Below are 19,563 nucleotides of genomic sequence, written 5' to 3' on the forward strand. Positions count from 1 at the left end.
CAAGTTTCCAATGGGGAACCACTGATTTTGGTTCATGGCATGAGGTCATGGTGATTTTAGGTGCTGGGCCTAATTAATATGCTGTCAGTCGTAGTATTCCAAAATCTGAGCGAGAGTTCGAAGAGATTGAGCAATGTTCTGAACTATAGGAGCAAAGCTGAAGGATCTACATAACCATCCAAACTTTCCAATTGTATTGCAGCTACTGACATTGTTTAAGTTGTGATAATTGTCTGATTTAGCTACCTGGATCGTTTCCATTCAACTTGTTCGTGAGAAATTGGGATTGCTTGAGTCCATTTATTGGGCACAATAAATGCTCTGAGAGCTCCCACATTCAACCTATGATGTCTGCACACACTTGTGGGCTGAATTGCACTGGATGCCATGTTGGTGAGGGCATTTATCTGCGCCCTCAGTGAAGTACACAGAGCAGGTAGCAGGCAGTAATTACACACAGGTTAGTTTCTGGTTGATTTCTTCTTGGGTGCTGCTTAAATTGTACAAATGTTTGTCATTTTGTTCTATGATTTGAAGTTGTAAAAGTCTACAGGAAATGATGTAGCAAGTCCTGCCAGACTTTTTGCTGACATCATGGTTTTGGCATAAACCGGCAGGATGTACTAGTAGCAAACTTCTTGGGATACAGAATGACTTCTGTGCATTCACATTCTGAGTTGGAACAAGGGCGCTTTAAGAGACCGATCATGTGACATCCTGATGATGTCATCAGCCGTTTGTGCAGGCAAATGGGCAGTCTATCTGAACAGGCTGTTAACACCTTTCCAATAAAGCTCTTGCTTGTTTGGACCTTTGTGATGTGCAAGCCCAGCCTTCAAAAATATCACACTTGGAGAATAAACAGAGAACATGTACACCATAGCAGAAGCCACTGGAAAATGGCGGAGGAGAAAGGGCTGAAGAGTTCTCAGCAGACTGTTCAGGTTCTGCTGCCTGAACATCAGCATGAAAGGTGAGGAATTTAATCCAGCAACTGGGGTCCTGCCTGCCAGCTGAAGAGCTGGCAAAAGCACTGTATCACCTCTGTTGGGAAAGGCCTGTTGCATTAAGTGCCACTCTGATGCTAAACTGGCCAGCAGGGGGCCTTTCCTGAGATTTAGGACCCAGGGACAGAAATACCACCCTCCGAGAGCCAAGCAGGGATCAGCAGCTGTCCATTGCTCATCAGCGCCACCAAGAGTGATGGCAGTTGTCAGCTGCGCACCCACCAGAGGCCAAGATCACGGAGAGATCCAGAGGTGAGAATGCGGGCCGGGGGTTTCTGGATCTGGCTAGAGATGGGCCCCCGGCGTCCCCCATTTTTCGGGCTTCCTGCATGGCGTATACCTCAGCAATTGAATATTCCTCCGCCCCTCCCACGCTCTACCAGCCCAAGCACCACCTCCCCTCGCTGGTTTTTACTTGATTCTGTGGTAACTATATTAAATTTATACATAACAATTTAATATTTGTCCAGATTCAACAAATGGTCCTTACTGAATGTTATTATTGGGTTTAAGGTGAATTTAGTTTTACCTTTTCACCCCCAAGGCCTTCAATGAGGGCAGTGGCATTATTCATTTTCTTCCTGCAGGCTTCTGCATCATCAAGTAGTGTTTGTTTTTCTGACATAGCGGCATCATACATGGCCTGCACTTCATCCAGCTCTCGCTGCTTGTCATCAAGCTGTACCTGGGCATTGTGTAATTCCTCCTTGGCAACAACTAATCGGGCCTCTTGCAGAGTCAGATTTGCCTTTTTGCAAATAGACGCATCAAAGTAAATAAACAGTGTGAACAAAGCAAACTATATCTCAGTTGGGGTACTTAAATTTCTGCCGGCATGTTAAAATCCATTAACTGCTCACTTAGTATTTCACATAAAATGTAAATTAAAACCATTAGACTTTCATTAACACAGTCACATTTACAATAAAATAATCAGGTCTTTAGAGTTGAGTTTTGAGAAAAATTCCTGATTTGCATATAAGCATAAATATTCAGCTTAATAGCCGAATTTGGAGCACATGATAAAACAACCAAATATTGCACCCAATTACAGCAAACACAGCTGGAGGATGCTCATACATAGAGTGGACTTCCTCTGTTTACAGAGGCCATCTCATATGCATTCTCTCTCTATATTTTTGCATACACATTGGCATACAAATGCAGCATAATCCAGACAAAGAAATTGGAAGCAGGTCATAGCTTACAATAAAAAGCTTTCGAAGCAGCAAGATATTATTTCTCCAGTGAATAGCAACATAAAATCAATCATCCAAAAACTTTTATAGGAAGCAAATTGCCGGTCAAATTATTTCACATAGCATTGTACATTAGTCATAAGTTGTGCAATTTAATACTGATATTATACCTTCAGTGGAAGCACTTCTTTATTAATATCAAAAAAGCTTGCCATGGCCTTGGTCCACGAACATAGGCCTGCAACGTTGCCACACACCTTCTTGGCAGTTTCAAGGTTATAGTCATCCATATCCAGGTAAGGTTGCAGCAAATCTACAACCTCTCCAGTGATAGAATCCTGCACATTAAACAAAGTCTGCTAAGTCCTTTTTGCAGAGTAAATTAATTGGTTATACAAAGTTATATGGAGACTGAAAATGAATGCAAACAGAACATCTCATTGGCAATGGAACGTTTGATTCCACTAAAATGAAGTATTTTTGACAGTCATATATAATCGCAATAGTATAAAACATCATCACATATGACGTTTCACACTGCTTAGCTGAATTAGAGAACAGCACAATTATTAAATATTGAAAGGACATGCAATGGTTATTCATGAATGAACATTTTTTTGAGATTCTATTTGTTTCTAGATTTAATATTAGCTAGGAACATGCATGCAAACATACAATTCTGCCATTTGATAAGATCATTGCTGATCTGATTGCCACATGCCCATAAGGGTGCCTTTTCAATTTCACATCCATTTAAATTAATGGTTGGAAATCTATTTATTGGTCAGAGTTTTCTGGCCATTCACACTGGTAGGAATTTCCGGTCCCACCGACAGCACACCCCAAACGGCAGCGGTTTTTACAGGATGTGTCAGAATGACCCGATACAGCCCTGCACCAGACCAGGAAAATCACTCTATTTATTTCGTAAAAGCAAATTATTGCGGATGTTGGAATCTGAAAGCAAAAGAGAAAATGCTGAATGGCAAACAGCAGAGAGGCTGAAATCAGAGGGTAAGCTGTGACAGATGAAGATGTGGGGCAGGAGGGAGATATTTATTTTTCCTGGCTAGAATTCTGATTCTCCTGCCAGGAGAGAACTCTAGGATATGAGTGGTTATATGCGCTGTTAATATCTATGGACCTGAAAATCTAATGGGTATAGGCAGCAAGATGCACCCAACCAGGTCTACTCAGCTACATACTCCACCAAAGTTCCCAGGGTCAAAAGAGCACCCGTACTATTGCGGGCACTGCATCTGGGACCTTTGTCACTGACTTAAAGTTGCCAGTTCTCCTTCCCAAAAACCCATATACAGGTGTACTTTCTGTTCCTAATTTGTTTTATTAGTGTCACAAGTAGGCTTACATTAACACTGCAATGAAGTAACTGTGAAAATGCCCCGGTCGCCACACTCAGGTGCCTGCTCAGGTACAATGAGGGAAAATTTAGCATGGCCAATGCACGTAACCAGCACAGCTTTCCAATTGTGAGAGGAAACCAGAGCATCCGAAGGCTAGATAAAAGTGGTGTGTTTCTCTAAGGAGTGAGATTGGATACTCCCTCCAGATTTTATGATGAATCATATACTGCATTCACTCCATGAATTATTTTATGATTCATGTGAGACTATTAAAAAAGAAATTAGAACTTCCAGTAAATAGCTGAAAGAATTACACAAAATTAATATTTTTAAGATGTTTACTGTAATGAAAGACTAAAAGCAATATTAACTAAACAGTCTCTTTGTAGGCAATTTACACTTTAAGCCACAAAATGGAATATCCCCTTTTTATTTTTACCACAACCAAAAAAAATGCAATTCACAGGTATACATTACACTGGCTTTGAACAGACATTTAATTTTCCCAGAATCAATCCACATTGATTCTTAACTCCTGAGGGTTTACTTCTGTCCACTTCCTTTCTCAATAACTTCTAATCCCAGAACTGTCCTTCATGGTAATAGTACTACAGGAGATCTTCCCTAATGCAAGCTCAGCAAATCTTGTATCCTTAACACTTCACAAATATGGCCTTTTCAATCCAAGCTTGAGCTTCCACCTGCATTCCAGTACAGTGAACCACAGAGATGTTTGGCCTTTAGCTGCATTCTCCCTCTCTCTCTCCATCTCTCGGAATCTGATAGACTCACCTATATGTGATATTCAGTGATATTTTCAGGAAACCTGTAACCCAGTATTGCAATGGGCCCCTCTGTACCCTTCCCATCTGAAAGCCCACCACTATGTAAATGTGAATCACATGGGTCCTGTATCCAAATAGGGATGCTGAGTATCTTTCCTTGTGAGCCAACTCTTTTTCATCGTGGAACAGATTAAAACACAATTGTTTACAATGTGACAATATCAACACTTTTCTTTGACTTTGTAGGCATCAGCTTAGATTTTCATAATGACAGAGAGACTCTCTGCCATTGGGAAAATGGTAGAAAAGGGAGAAGCAGAAACTTGGAGGTCCCACCCCTGAACACTGTACCTACTATTTTCATGGGGGTGGGAATGGATCCAGGTTGGGATTTGCATATGTATGTTACATGGAACAGCAGCTGCCCATATAAATCAGTAGCTGCCTCCGCTCATCACTCAAAAACAGCTTCTTCCCTGCTGCCATCGGACTTTTGAATGGACCTACCTTGCATTAAGTTGACCTTTCTCTACACCCTAGCTATGACTCTAACACTGCATCCTGCACTCTCTCCTTTCCTTCTCTATTTACAGTATGTTTTGTCCATATAGTGCGCAAGAAACAATACTTTTCACTGTATACTAATAAATGTGACAATAACAAATCAAATCAAATCACATTTAATATTGGTGACCTAGGTGTGTGAAACACGATGTCCATAGGTTAGACTTTGCAGGAGCAGGTTTAGGCTTTGAGGAATCCTTTGGAGAGGTGAGGTGCCCTTTTGGAGTGGTAGCGTAACCCTTTGGATATGGTCCTGGGTCAACTATGGGAGAAGTCAGATGCCATTTGGGGTGGCCATATGTCCCTTGGGAGAGGTAAGGTGCCTCTTGTTGACTTATTAAGAGTAAGCATGAATGTGCATAAAAAATGCAAAAACCCATCAACTGTCAAGCATATTGGAACTGTTAAAAGTATAAAAATGAACTGTCAAAGGCAGCTGTCAAAAGTGTCAAAATGAACTGTCAAGCTGTTAATGCTTTTAAAACTTTAAATATTTGAAAAAATGTCTGGAGTGTTTAAAAAAATCATTGATTGCTACTTCACTCTGTTTTCATAAGCCAATGCCATTACTGAATCAGTATTGCAATATCTCAGTAGGGTGCCTTCCATTTCATGGTTTGATTGACAACTTCAAGTGATTATGGACTCTTGAAAGGGGGGCTATGAATTCCCATTGGGATTAAGCGCTTAAATGAAATGTTTGCTTTTATAAGGATACAGCTGAAGGAATGTAAAAGTAGTGAATTAGTTTTTATGAATTAGGTTGATTGACCATGCTAAATTGCCCTTTAGTGTCAGTGGGACTAGCAGGGTAAATAAGTGGAGTTAAGGGGATGGGGCCTGGGTGGGATTGTGGTCGGTGCATACGCAATGAGCCAAATGGCCTCCTTCTGCACTGTAGGGATTCTATGAACTCGAATTAATGTTTTTGTTTTAGTTCTGCAACAGATATTTAGAGAATTTTATTTTATTTAATCTCAACATGGGTCCTGAGGTTTGTCCCTGGTGTATATGGGGTGAGTTGGCACAGTAGGTGTAAGGTCAAAGAGTGATGGGTGAGGAGAAATAGGTTGGCATGAGTTGGCACTGAGGATATAAAGGGCCATAGGGGTGGGTGGAGGGGCATACATTGGCATGGAGCATTTGAGGAGCCCTGGATGGTGAACAGCTTGCATGAGGATGGGGCTTGGTTACTTTGTGGAGTATGAGGATGGTTAAGACTGGAGGGCTGCTTCTTAGTTCATTGTTTTTTAAAAATATCTTGGACACAGTGCTGGAGCAGAGAGGCAGGCCTTCTGCCCCGCCCACCTCCACACCAGGCAGCATCTGCAAATGGTTCCAGGAGAACCCCCACCATTGTGGAACAAAAATCCCAACTTTTGGGTTATTCTTTTCAGGTTTGGGAATGTGGAGCAGGGAAATGCCCCAACTCTGCGCTCCTGACCCGGGGGTGAAAATTAATTCCTTCCAGTCTGAGTGCTGTTGGCACACAAGTTGCTGACATTGTCTCCACGTATAAACATCTTGGACCCCTTCCCAGTGAAATAATCTGGGTCTCCTTTAATCTCTTAACAAGCAAACTAGCCATGTTTACTGTCAAGCAGCCTGCAGAATAGATCACATGATCCATGTAGTAGCGGGCCCCTTTAAGGAGCGTAGATTGCGAGGATCATGTGACCCAATCACCCAATGGGGAACGAGTGTGGGGAGCTGCAAGTGTTAACATCATGAACGTTTTCTGTCTATTTATCTGATTGTAAATAAACCGTTATAGTTCCTTGTACTAACTGGTGGTCGCCAATCCTTGCATTAACTACAATCCCTTTAATTTTACCTGAAATTTTAAGAAGCCCCAAAACATAACAATCTTATCAACTGTAACAATTGGAAATTATTTTCCACAAACATTACAATTTTGATTAAATGTAACCATCAAAATGCCAAAAGAAATTTTAAGATGCATCATGGGTTTTCTCAAATTAAAAAAAAATGATTCTCAAAACAATTGCAATGACATAAGTTGTTGAAGAGAAATCATTAATTGAAAAAGCAATTTAGATGGAAATGACATTATTAGTAGCAAAGTCCTGAAGGTAATAACTCTCAGTGTGATTTCAATCCTCCCTGACCATGGCAGTCAACTAAACAATCAAATATTCGTACCAGTTGCTACTCCTATGGCCCTAAACGCTATCAGCTGCCTCTTAGCCTTAATTGTTTAAAATTACCACTTCACACTTAGAACACATATGTCACCATGCTTTCTTAATATTTTTAGGCGTCAAATCTTATTATCTATAGTCTCCATCACTATTCCTATTCCAATCTTTATGTATTTCTCATTAATTCCAATATGTCTCATTTCTATATTTTTCTAAATAAAGTACCTTCCTTCATTTAAAAAAAATATTGTCCATGGGATGTTGATGTCGCTGGCATTCCAAACATTCCCAAATGAGACCAGTGTTGCAGCTAACAGATGTACCAATGAATGGGTTCATTAATTTAATTCCTCACATAGATCACTGCCTATTAGCAACATTGTCGTCATTTAAGTCTGATGTGTTCCTGGATATCCAACATGCAACTTACTTGACATCTGATCATGTAATATCTAGTCATGTGACATCAGATCATAGAATCTACAGAGCAGAAGGAGGCCATTTGGCCCATCCAGCCTGCAGCGGCAACAATCCCACCCAGGTCCTATCCCCGTAACCCCACGTATTTACCCTCCTAATCCCTCTGTCACTAAGGGGCAATTTATCATGGCCAATCAACTTAACCCACACGTCTTTAGACTGTGGGAGGGAGGGTGACCTACCACCTAAAATAATAAAATTCACTTGCAAAAGTCAAACAGTCAGTGGTGATTTTCCTGCTGTTAAAACCAGCGGGATCTTTTGGTCCCGTTGACGGCATGCCCTGCCGTAGGTTTCCCAGCAGCAGGGGGATGAAATCAATGGGAAATCCCATTGACAGCGGCGGGATGGTGGGATCGTACTGCTGGGTAACGGCAGGCCACCTCCCGCCACTGATAATTACACCATGGGGTGGGGGTTACAAAGAAAATCCCTCCCACAAAATTACCAGGTAATGAGACTGCAATTCCCACAATATGCTTAACTGTATTTCCTGATATTTTAAGTGGGATTAATCCTCTTGGGCATTACTTTAATAGCTGAATGTCTATGAAATTACTTGAACTCTTTTATAATAAATTTATGGCTTCCTTAATGTCAGGCAGTGATGGCCTGACATTGTAAGATGTAGATCCACACTTTTCCTGAACATGATTACCATGTCATTCGTCATATCTAGCGTCATCTGTGCTTTTTTTGTCGAAAATCTACTTAGCAATAGGGATATCTCACTAAGTACCACCTCAGTGGTGATAAAAAGACTGATCCCAGCCACCCTGCAAGACAGGACTACCCTTTTGGAAGACATGAGCATGTTATCACAGTGGCATAGTGGTTAGCTGTGGCTGCTGTGATAACATGCTCACAGCACCATGGGCCCAGGTTCAATTCCAGCCTAGGGCAACTGTGTGGAGTTTGCACGTTCTTCCCGTGGGTTTCCTCTGGATACTCCAGTTTCCTCCAACAGATACATGAGTTAGGTTGATTGGCCATGTTAAATTGTCCCTTAGCGCCAGGGGAATTTGCAGGGTAAATGCGTAAGGTTATGGGGATAGGGCCTGAGTGGGATTGTTGTCGGTGCAGACTCAATGGGCCAAATGGCCACCTTCTGCACAACACCAGATTAAAGTCCAACAGGTTGAAAATACCAGGGTGTAACACTGACCACCCTCATTCCCACTGAACTCAAAGAACAAAGAAGAGTACAGCACAAGAACAGGCCCTTCAAAGTCTGTACCTTTCAGACTTGAGTGGTTGCAAAGACTTGCATTCCAATCATTATTCTGTAAATTGAGTTTGTGTCTCTGTATGTCCTGTTTGTGAGCAGATCTCCCACTCCACCAGACGAAGGAGCAGCGCTCCAAAAGCTAGCAGCGTTTGCTACCAAATAAACCTGTTGGACTTTAACCTGGTGTTGTTAGACTTCTTACCACCTTCTGCACTGCAGGGATTCTATGATGCTATGAAACCTGAAGTAGGTAGAGCTTTCATACTCCTTGACCCTCCATGCCAACCTGCCTCATCAAGGGACACCAGGTAGCAGTTAAGCCAGTCTGCCTTACAACTGTGGAAGTGTTATTGCTCTATGAAATTATTTGAGAAGTGCAAAATTAGTGCTATTGCAAGTGAGTTCTAATTGGCCAGATTTCTGCTGGTAAGTCTTGTAGATAGTCTGCAGTTTAGACAAAACTCATGCAGCAGAAACTGAGGAAGTTAGCATTTGCATTTGCTATCATTAAAATAATACGAAAGTGGCTATTTGGAAAAGTGAGGATTATTTAAGTGAATTTTCATTAAAATTTGGACAGAACAGCATTTTCAAATGTGAGTGTTTTCATCCCTGCATCTCCCTCTCACCAGGTCAGTCATTGTGGCATCAGAAGAGGCCTAAAAAGAAATCCTTATCATTCAGATAGCACTCCCTTCCTAAGAGCAGTGTAGGTGGATCGTAGTGTTTCTCAAAGGCAATTAGGGATGGGCAACAAATGCTGGCCAAGTCAGTGGTGCCCACATCCCATGAAAGACTAAAAAAAGAGCCTGTACTTTCCTAAGTTCCTTCTGATTTTCCCAGTGCCATGGCTGAGCTATTGAATGAATACATCTGGCTTTACCAAGGAAGAAGATGTTGTGCAGGTAATGGTGAAAGAGGAAGTAGTTCAGACACGTGAAGGCTTTAAAATTGATAAAGGGGAAGTATTGGATAGGTTGTCTGTTATTAAAGTTGAGAATGCATCAAGGCCAGATGAGATTCATGCAAGGATACTAAGTGAAAGAGAGTGGAAATATGTGAAGGCATTAGCCATAATTTTTCAATCTTTCTTCGGCTCAGGGATGATGCAAGAGGATTGGAAAATTGCAACTTGTCAGTCAGTCAAATTTTAGTAGCACAGGATATTGTAGAAATGATAATTTTGGACTAAATTTATAGTCACTAGGTTAATTAAGGAAAGTCAGCATGATTTATTAAGAGGGAGTTATGTTTAACTAACTTGCTTGATTTTTTGTCAAAGAAACAGGGGTTAATGTTATTGATGTGGTAATGCTGTTGATGTTGTGTACTTGGGCTTCCAAAAGGTATTTGATAAAGTGCCACATAACAGACTTGTGAATGAAGTTAGAGTGCATGGAATAAAAGAGACAGTAGCAAAATTGATATGAAGCTGGCTGTGTGATGGGAAAGAGGATCACAGAATTACAAAATCACAGAATTGTTACAGCGCATCATGTTCGGCCCATTGGCCTGAATGAGCAATTCACAAAGTACTATTCTCCTGCCTTCTTTTTGCAACCCTGTACATTCTTGCTTTGCAGATTACAGTTTAATTTCCCTTTGAATGCTTCGATTGAACCTGCCTCAACCACACTCAAAGGCAATGCATTCCAGACCTAAATCACTTGCTGTGTGAAAATGTTTTTTCTAATTTAGCCTTTGCCTTTTTTGTCAATTACTTTAAATCTCAGCCCTCTCATTCTTGATCCTTTCATGAGAGGGAACAGTTTATTTCTATCTCTCTATCCAGACCCCTCGAGACTTTGAATATCTTCATCAAATCTCCTCTCAGCCTCCCTTTCTCCAAGAAAACAGTACTAAATTCTCCAATCTATCTTCATAACTGAAGTTCTTCATTCTTAGAACCATTCACATGAACTGGATGCAACACCCTAGCGAAGACCAAATTAGTGTTTTACACAAATTTAACATAACCTTTCTACTCCATGGGGGCGATTTTGAGCCCGCACCCTCCGTCTGCGGAAATGGCGGGGCATACTCAAAATCCGTAGAATGTGATTAATGCCAGCGAATTTCAGAGTTCCAGTCTTCCAGCGCCCTCACTGGTGGAGTGGCATGAAACATGCCGTGGGACCACAGAAAACTCTTTTTAATACAGTAACATGCCATTAGCGAGCACTCTCTCCGGGACTAGCCCCCTCACCGGATATTCAGCGGACTATCATCATGGGCCTAATGGCCTCCTTCTGTGCTTTAACCAATCTATGATTCTATGATTAAAACCAATTGCAGTCTCTTCAAGAAAAACATTTGATTTCGATTTGATTTATTATTGTCACATATATTAACATACAGTGAAAAGTATTGTTTGTTGCGCGCTATACAGACAAAACATACCGTTATTGGCTGAAATCTTACCACCATTCAGGTTGGCAAGATTTTCCCATCCCACCGCGGTGAATGGAGATTTGGCTGGCCACCAAATTCTCCAACCTCATTGCAGCGGGAACATGATGTGAACATCAGGAACATCAAGCCCATTATCTTTTTTCCAAGAAGTAAATTTAAATGTTCCTCTTTAATTTTGAAAACTTCTCATTTGAAATGTAACATTTTCCTGTGACATTAGATTCTCACTGGGTTCAGTGAATTCTTTTTAGATATGTACACTAATTATTCTCCTTCAATAGAGTAGATGTTGAATGAGGGGAAATAACTTTCCATTTTCATTATACATACACCTGATTGGAACAAGAACAGAGATGGTAGGGAATCCAGCTTTGGAACATCACTGGTGGGACATGCAATCAGGCCAAAAGGCACCTCTCAGTTTTGGGTGGAGTATAGATAAAACGATTTTCATTATAAAAGGGGCTTAACCTGTATATAATAAACCAAGTTCCCACTTTTATCTAAATGGATTCAAACTGTGATCATTCACAACTGAATCCAACTCACATAGATAGAAATGACTAGCCTGTTACCTTTGCAAATGTCAGCAACATGTTAAGAAATGATGAGTTGTTCATCAGCTTTGAAGCTTCAGCCCATGAAGGTTTCACACAAGGTCGATCTGGATCAAGGGTCACAAGATCTACTTTTCTTTGGAACAGAAGCAGCACACAGTCCATGATTCGCATGATCAAGTGAGGTGGTTTGCCTAATTTGCGCACTGTTGCAATATCAGCTGGTTTGATAGTCTGTAAATGTTTTAAAACAATGTTAGTTATATTTTGTGACAAAAATGTTGAATTATCTTACGCATCAACATTTAAAGATTCTATTAAATTACTCTTTAATAAACCAATACATGATGCAATTTATCAGTTAAGCATGATGTTACAACACTCATTATATTAATATTGCAGCTTAATTTATTCAATATAGGTAAATGCATGCTGGTACAAATACATCATGCTAAGTCTGACCTTCGATGCCTGCAAAGTGATCATTGACCTGTTCAGCAAAATACAGGTGATCCATTCCATTAAATAACCACCTAGGTGGCAAAAATTAAAATGTATTCCCTCCTCAAAATAATATTGTACAATAAAGTTAGGAGGGCTCTACTTATTATTGCTGCTACATATCCCAGCTACACTAAATACATTTGCTTTTTCTGCCAATTCATATTCATAGGTTCCAAGCAAACACGCTTACAATTAGAACTGAACATTAGCAAGTTATAGTAAGACAAAAGCTGATTTCATGTAGAGTGGGGATTTTGGACAGGCAGAGAGAGCCACCTAAGCTACATCTCTGCAGCAAATTCATTTAAGATTTAGCAATTTGAATCCTGCCAGATTGGTAGTGCAAAGCCTCTGGTTTGCTGGAGGCAATTATCTACAATAAATCCCTATACAAGTTACTGCATTTACAGAAATCTCCCTCTGGTATTCTCAGAAATGATCTTCTTTGGCATCTCTGCTTTATAACCACAACAAGGACTTATATTTACAGAACACTTTGAAAATAATAAAACATCTCAAGGCGCTTCTCAGGAGATTATCAGACATTAATTGATGCCAAGCCAAAGAAGGTGACATTAGGTCAAGCATTCAAATGCTTGATCAAAGAGGTAGATTTTAAGCAGCATCTTAAAGAAGGAGATGGGGGTGAAGCAGTTTGTGACAGAATTCCAGAGCTTAGGGCCCAGGCACCTATAGGCATGGCTGTCAATTGACCTGCTAAAGAAGTCGGGGATCACAAGAGGTCAGAGTTGGAGTCGTACGGAGCTCTTAGAGGGTTGTCAGGCTAGGGGAAGTTGTAGAGAAAGGAAGGGTGAGGCTGTAGAGTTTTATGAACATGGATGGAAGATCTCCTGATGATAGAATTGCAGACAACCACAGGGACTCTTCTTGTGGGACTAACAGTCCGCACCATTGGGTCCTTCATGCCTTAACTAATGTGACAAATCACATCGACTTTTATCTTCATGAAAAGGGGGAGAGAGGTTCATCACAGCATCCGTCAGCCATTCGTCTATATGTCTTGACATTAGTTTTTCTTTATTTTCAACCTTACCTATCATTTGTTTCTCCCACTCAATCTTTTCAAAGGCTACCAATTTTCTCTCCACACATTATTAGTCCCTATAAAGGCTCACAGATTTATTCATTCCTGACACAGCCACTTCTTTTAAAGTGGCCTCCTTTTCCTTAAAATGGAGCTGCTAGTTCCTATGCAAGCTGTTAGAATGTTCTGCCACAAGCTGTGTGTCAAGTACCAGTAGTGCAAAAACATACTTAAGCTATATACCTGAACTGCACTTAACATAATCGGCGAACTCAGCTCCCCATTGTCCCAGCGTGCACTGCAGCCCATGAAAAGTGGCTACTGTGTTAGTTACATAAATGAACGCAACAGCAACGATATAAAGATTACAGATGTGAGGAAATTGACAGTTATTAAGACCTGCTGTTATAACCAGGTAGTTTCAGAACAAGATCACTAAAACACAAGGCTGAGAACTGAAATTTAAATAACTTATGGGACTATAACAACACTGATTCATAGAAATGTAGAAACTAGACATAGGAGTAGACCTTTTGGCCCTTCGAGCCTGCTCCACCATTCATTTTGATCTTGGCTGACCATCAAGTTCAATATCCTGATCCCCCTTCCCTCCATATCCCTTGATCCCTTTAGCCCCAAGAGCAATATCTAATTTCTTCTTAAAATCAGATAACGTTTTGGCCTCAACTACATTCTGTGATAGGGAATTCCATACATTCATCACCCTCTGGGTGGCGAAATTTCTCCTCACCTCAGCTCTAAAAGGTTTACCCCTTATCTTCAAACTATGACCCCTAGTTCTGGACACCCCCACCATTGTGAACATTCTTTCTGAATCTACCCTGTCTAACCATGTTAGAATTTTGTACATTTCTGTGAGATCCCCTCTCACTCTTCTTCTAAACTCCAGTTGATTCCAGAGTTGAGAGGGTTGGCTTATGAGGAGAGACTGAGTAGACTAGGGCTATACTCATTGGAATTCAGAAGAATGAGGGGAGATCTTATAGAAACATATAAGATTATGAAGGGAATAGATAAAATAGAGGCAGGAAGTTGTTTCCACTGGCGGGTGAAACTAGAACTAGGGGGTATAGCCTCAAAATAAGGGGAAGCAGATTTAGGACTGAGTTGAGGAGGAACTTCTTCACACAAAGGGTTGTGAATCTGTGGAATTCCCTGCCCAGTGAAGCAGTTGAGGCTACCCCATTGAATGTTTTTAAGGCAAGGATAGATAAATTTTTGAACAGTAAAGGAAGTAAGGGTTATGATGAGCGGGCAGGTAAGTGGAGCTGAGTTCACAAAAAGATCAGCCATGACCTTATTGAATGGCAGAGCAGGCTCGAGGGGCCAGATGGCCTACTCCTGCTCCTAGTTCTTATGTTCTTATGAATATAATCCTAACTGACTTAGTCTCTCCTCATAAGACAGGTCTGCTATCCCACGAATCAGCCTGGTTAGCCTTCGTTGCACTCCCTCTATGGCAAGGACATCCTTTCTCAGGAAAGGATATCAAAACTGCACACATTTCACTGCAATGAGAAAATCATATGATCATAAGAAATAGGAGTAAATCATGTGGCCGATCAAACCTGCTCCGCCACTCAGTAAGATCATGGCTTATCTGATTGTGGCCTTAACTCTAGTATCCTGCCTGAACCCCATAACCATCAACTCCATTGTAGGTCAAAATTCTGTCTAAATCAGCCTGGAATACATTCAATGATCCAGCCTCCACTACTCTGTGAAAAAATATTTGAAGAACTAACAACGCTTTGACAGAAGAAATTCCTCATCTTCCATGTCTTCAATTATATCCTTTATTTTTAAACTGTACCTATTAGTGTGAAGTATTATTATATATATTACTGCCATTGAGACCCACTATCTCTTGTAAAGAAAAGGTCAAATAGTACTGTCAGATAGTTAAGATAAAATATTCCTTTTCTTTAATACACCCAGCAAAAAATGATTTCCCAAATGCTTATTTTAACAAGGGCCCATTTCTGTCACATTCTCTTAGATAGGTAATATTTTTAACTTAATAAAAGCAAATTCCTGCTGTAATTTGAAACCAAAAGAGAAAATGCTGGAAAATCTCAGCAGGTCTGGCAGCATCTGTAAGGAGAGAAAAGAGCTGACGTTTCGAGTCCAGACCTGCTGAAATTTTCCAGAATATTCTTAACTTGTTCACATTTCAAACATCAATGTTCTTACGACTTCACACACACTCAATCAAGTCCATACTCAGCTGGGAAATTTTATTAGGAAAGCCATTATGCATTGTGCAATGTCACTTAACAAAATGTTATTCTGCTTGACACTAGGACCTGGAAATTCATGCCAATGGGTCACAGTTTAATTGTTAAACTTTTGTCTGAATCTGAAAGCAACAATAATTATATTTATATAGACTTTTAACATCATGAATCATACCAAAGTACTTCACAGGTGCATTCTCAAACAAAATATGACACCAAACCACACAATGAGATATAGGCCTGGATTTTCATCCTCAAGGTGAGTAGCAAGGGTCCCAGTTCAGCCCACCTGTCTCAGAAGAAACTGCTCGCAAGGACCAGATCATCAATGTGGGAGGGGTTTGTGCAGGCTGGAATTGGGCTGGAGTTCAGAGGCAGCCACAGGGCTGCTGGGTGTAATGTAATGGAGTTTGCTTTGTCATCAGTGCAGGTTGCACGGAAGTCCTGAAAATCAGAAACCTTGGGAATGGGAATGGAAATCCTGGGCACTGGATCCAAGCACCATTTTTAAAGGACTCCCAAGTCATCCCAACTTGGTGAAAATCCAACCCATTAGTCAGGTGACCAAACACAGAGTCAAAGAGGTAGATTTTAAGGAATGCCTTAAAGGAAGAAAGCGTGGTCGAGAGGTGTGAGGGGAGGGGTGGGAAATTCTCGTGCTTAGGTCTTATGCAACTGAAGACACAGGCAATTATGGAGCAACCAAAATTGGGAGTGTTCAAGAAGCCAAAACTAGATGAGTGTAGTTGACGGTTTTGAAGCTGGATGAGATTACAGAGATAGGGATTACAGAGATTATAGAGATTACAGAGATATGATGAGATTACAGAGATAGGGAGAGGCAAAGTCACAGAAGGAATGGAAACAAGGATGGAATTTTTAAAATCAAGATACTGCTTCACCAGGGGCCCAGAAAGCACAGAGGTAAGAAGTGAATGTGACTTAGTGTGAGATAGCAGAGTTTTGGATGAACTCAAGTGGACAGAGGATAGAATACAGCAGACCAGCAGGAAGTGTGTGTAAATAGTCAAATCCAGAGATGACAAAGACATGAATAAGGATTTCAGCAGCAAATGTACTGTGACAGGGATGAAGTCAGACAATACTACAGAGGTGAAAATAGGTGACTTTGGGGATGGTAGGAATATGGCAGGTAACTCAACTTGGGGGTCTAACCTGACATCAAAGTATAGTCTCAGATTACTGTCAACGAAAGAGATGGAGGGAAACATTAGGGAATGGAGTTGGGAGCAGGGAGCAAAAAGCAATGCCTTCAGTATTCCCAATGCCTAATTGTCTAAACCTGCAAATTATAGTTATGAATATGACAAGACCAAAAAAGCTATGGGGAATTAAATCAGCAAAAGATATACAATTCAGAAGTTATTCTATTCCTTCTTTCCAATAAAATTGCATGTTCCTCAGACATATCAGTGCTGTCAGTTGTACATGTTTAAGTTTATTTATTTAAGTAGGCTTACATTCACACTGCAATTAAGTTACTGTGAAAATCCCCTGTCGCCACACTCCGGCACCTGTTCGGGTCCACTGAGGGAGAATTTAGCATGGCCAATGCACCTAAACAGCACGTCTTTCGAACTATGGGAAGAAACTGGAGCACCCGGAGGAAACCCACACAGACACAGGGAGAAAATGCAGACTCTGCAGAGACAGTGACCCAAGCCGGGAATTGAAACTGGGTCCCTGGCATTGTGAGGCAGCAGTGCTAACTCCTGTGCCATCATGTCACCCTTATGTTTTTATAAATAAATAATCCAAAATACAAGGAGAAGATTACAGTTATGATAAAATTCTGGCAATGATGTAGGAATGCTGACTAGCAAGTAGTTTGGTACATTTCATCCACATGGCTTTGAATTACTATGCCCAATCCAAAATCACACTCAATGAAACATGCTCCCAACATAAGTAATAAATGCATACTACAATAACTCCTTTAATAGAAGCCTGATAAATATCTGGTGACAGGAAAACGAACATCAAAACTACTACTGCCTTTGTTCATCCCTGGAGAAAATAAGCACCAAAATCAACAGCATTATCTTATTGTGGCTATTGAAATAGGACAATTGCGGATGGAGGAACAGAAACCAACCCATGGTCTAATGTGTGTCCAGTAAGTAGCCATTTAAATTCTTGAACTTTCCAGTTCGGAAGAGACAAACCTTATGGGCTAAATGCGTGACTGAATGTTAGCATACAGACCTGTAAAGCTGCTTCAGCCTCTTCCAAAGCAGGCTTAGCTGCTTCCAGTTTCGTTTCAGCTACAGCTTTGTCAGCTGCAATCTCATCCACGATGATCTGAGCTTTGTCTTTCACTTTTTGAACTTGTGTTTTAACAATTTCAGCAGCCTGAGCCTTTAAAGTCACTTCCTCCAGAACCTCGTTTGCCTTTTTTGAAGCAATTGCCAAGTCCTTTTCCTTAATGACAAGTTCTTTGGACAGTTCACTGACTGACACCTCGGCTTCCATTAGCTTCGCCAGACCTATATAGAGGGGATAAAAGTTCAACAAAAAACAAGAGTGAGTTTTCCAAAAATAAAATGACAAACTAACTCAGAACATTCAAAGTCATATTTCTTTAAGATCTAAATCAACTTGTTACATCAGTACAAATTGTGCAGGTTAGGTGGATTGGCCATGATAAATGCACAGGGTTACGGGGATAGGATTCGGCAAGTCGGTGCAAACTTGATGGGCTGAATGGCCTCCTTCTGCACTGCAGGGATTCTATAGTTCAATGGGTTCTATGGGTTCCTTGGGTAACTACCATCGTGCAGTTATTATATTCTGTTTTTTTAATAGCTAGTTTTAATTTGTACAGCAGGTCCCATTAGCACTGTGCCTGTGATATGGGGTCCTATATATGGATTTGCATACACATATTGGGCTGAATATTATGTCTCCCCCCCCACCCCCAACATAATATCCAACTCAGCACTGAGTTCAAATGGCCCTGCTGAATTTGGGGGGTCTCCAGTGGTGGGTAATGTCCCAATCCTGTTCCTCAACTGGAGAAAAGAAGGCCTGTTGAAAATTGGACTGAGATCTCCAGCTCCAGGGTCTCAGTGCCTTTTTGGATAAGGCAAGGAGCCTCCACGACTCTGCAAAAATCTGGGCCTAAGTATTGGGCAAGCTGTTTGTTTGTGTTTGTGGACTCAAAGTCGATAATAGGTGTTGTTGGCATAAATATGGAAATTGACTTAACTGCAGATGATGTTATCCCAAATCATGTTCAAACTCTGGTAAGTTTGTCCCTTGAAATGGGAAATAAACGGTTGACTTTCTTTTCCAATATTCAATTTTAGTGTTCTCCAATTCAGGCGCCAATAAGACAAACTTTTGCATAAGAGAAATAACAATGGGGAAGAAGGCACCCCAGACTGCGCTTACAGATCTGTGGTGGTCTGCTTGGTTAAGATATGGTGAGTAGATCAATAGTCCATCCAATAGCATCGTCCTTCCCCTTCCCACCCCAAACTATCCCATGCTTCATTTTTCTTAGCCAGAGGCAAGGTAAAAGCATGAAAAACAAGAGGAGTTGTGGGAAAAGGTAAAAGGACCTTACATCCATACTGGTTAGCACTGCTGCCTCACAGCGCCTGGGACCCGGGTTCGATTCTGGCTTGGGTCACTGTCTGTGCAGAGTCTGTACGTGTGTCTGCATGGGTTTCCTTTGGGTGCTCCGGTTTTCTCCCACAGTGTGGAAGACATGCCGGTTTGGCACATTGACCATGCTAAATTCTCCCTCAGTATACCCAAACAGGCACCGGAGTGTGCGACTACTAGGGGATTTCCACAGTAACGTCACTGAAGTGTTAATGTAAGCCTACTTGTGACATGAATAAATAAACTTCAAACTCCAAGGATTTGTATCTTGAAATGAATTAGTCTTTCTAATTAGCAAAATATACCGGATGGTGACAGTTGGCCTTTTGTGTTTACAGGAGCACATTCTGAATTTAAATGTGCTCTAC

The 19,563-nt window shown here is 41.0% G+C and overlaps 1 protein-coding gene across 1 annotated transcript in view; it reads right to left on the reverse strand.

Moving 5' to 3' along the window:
- dnah5l (dynein, axonemal, heavy chain 5 like) overlaps positions 1-19,563 on the reverse strand; it is a 327,807-nt gene that overhangs the window by 128,303 nt on the left and 179,941 nt on the right. The window contains exons 56-59 of the mRNA XM_078200347.1: positions 17,792-18,072; positions 11,777-11,992; positions 2,377-2,544; positions 1,537-1,755 (exon numbers count right to left, since the gene is read on the reverse strand). Of these exons, the coding sequence (XP_078056473.1) occupies positions 1,537-1,755; positions 2,377-2,544; positions 11,777-11,992; positions 17,792-18,072 (884 nt within the window). The remainder of the gene's footprint in view (positions 1-1,536; positions 1,756-2,376; positions 2,545-11,776; positions 11,993-17,791; positions 18,073-19,563) is intronic.

The sequence above is a fragment of the Mustelus asterias genome, chromosome 2, assembly GCF_964213995.1.
Source record: "Mustelus asterias chromosome 2, sMusAst1.hap1.1, whole genome shotgun sequence".
NCBI classification, from domain to species: domain Eukaryota; kingdom Metazoa; phylum Chordata; class Chondrichthyes; order Carcharhiniformes; family Triakidae; genus Mustelus; species Mustelus asterias.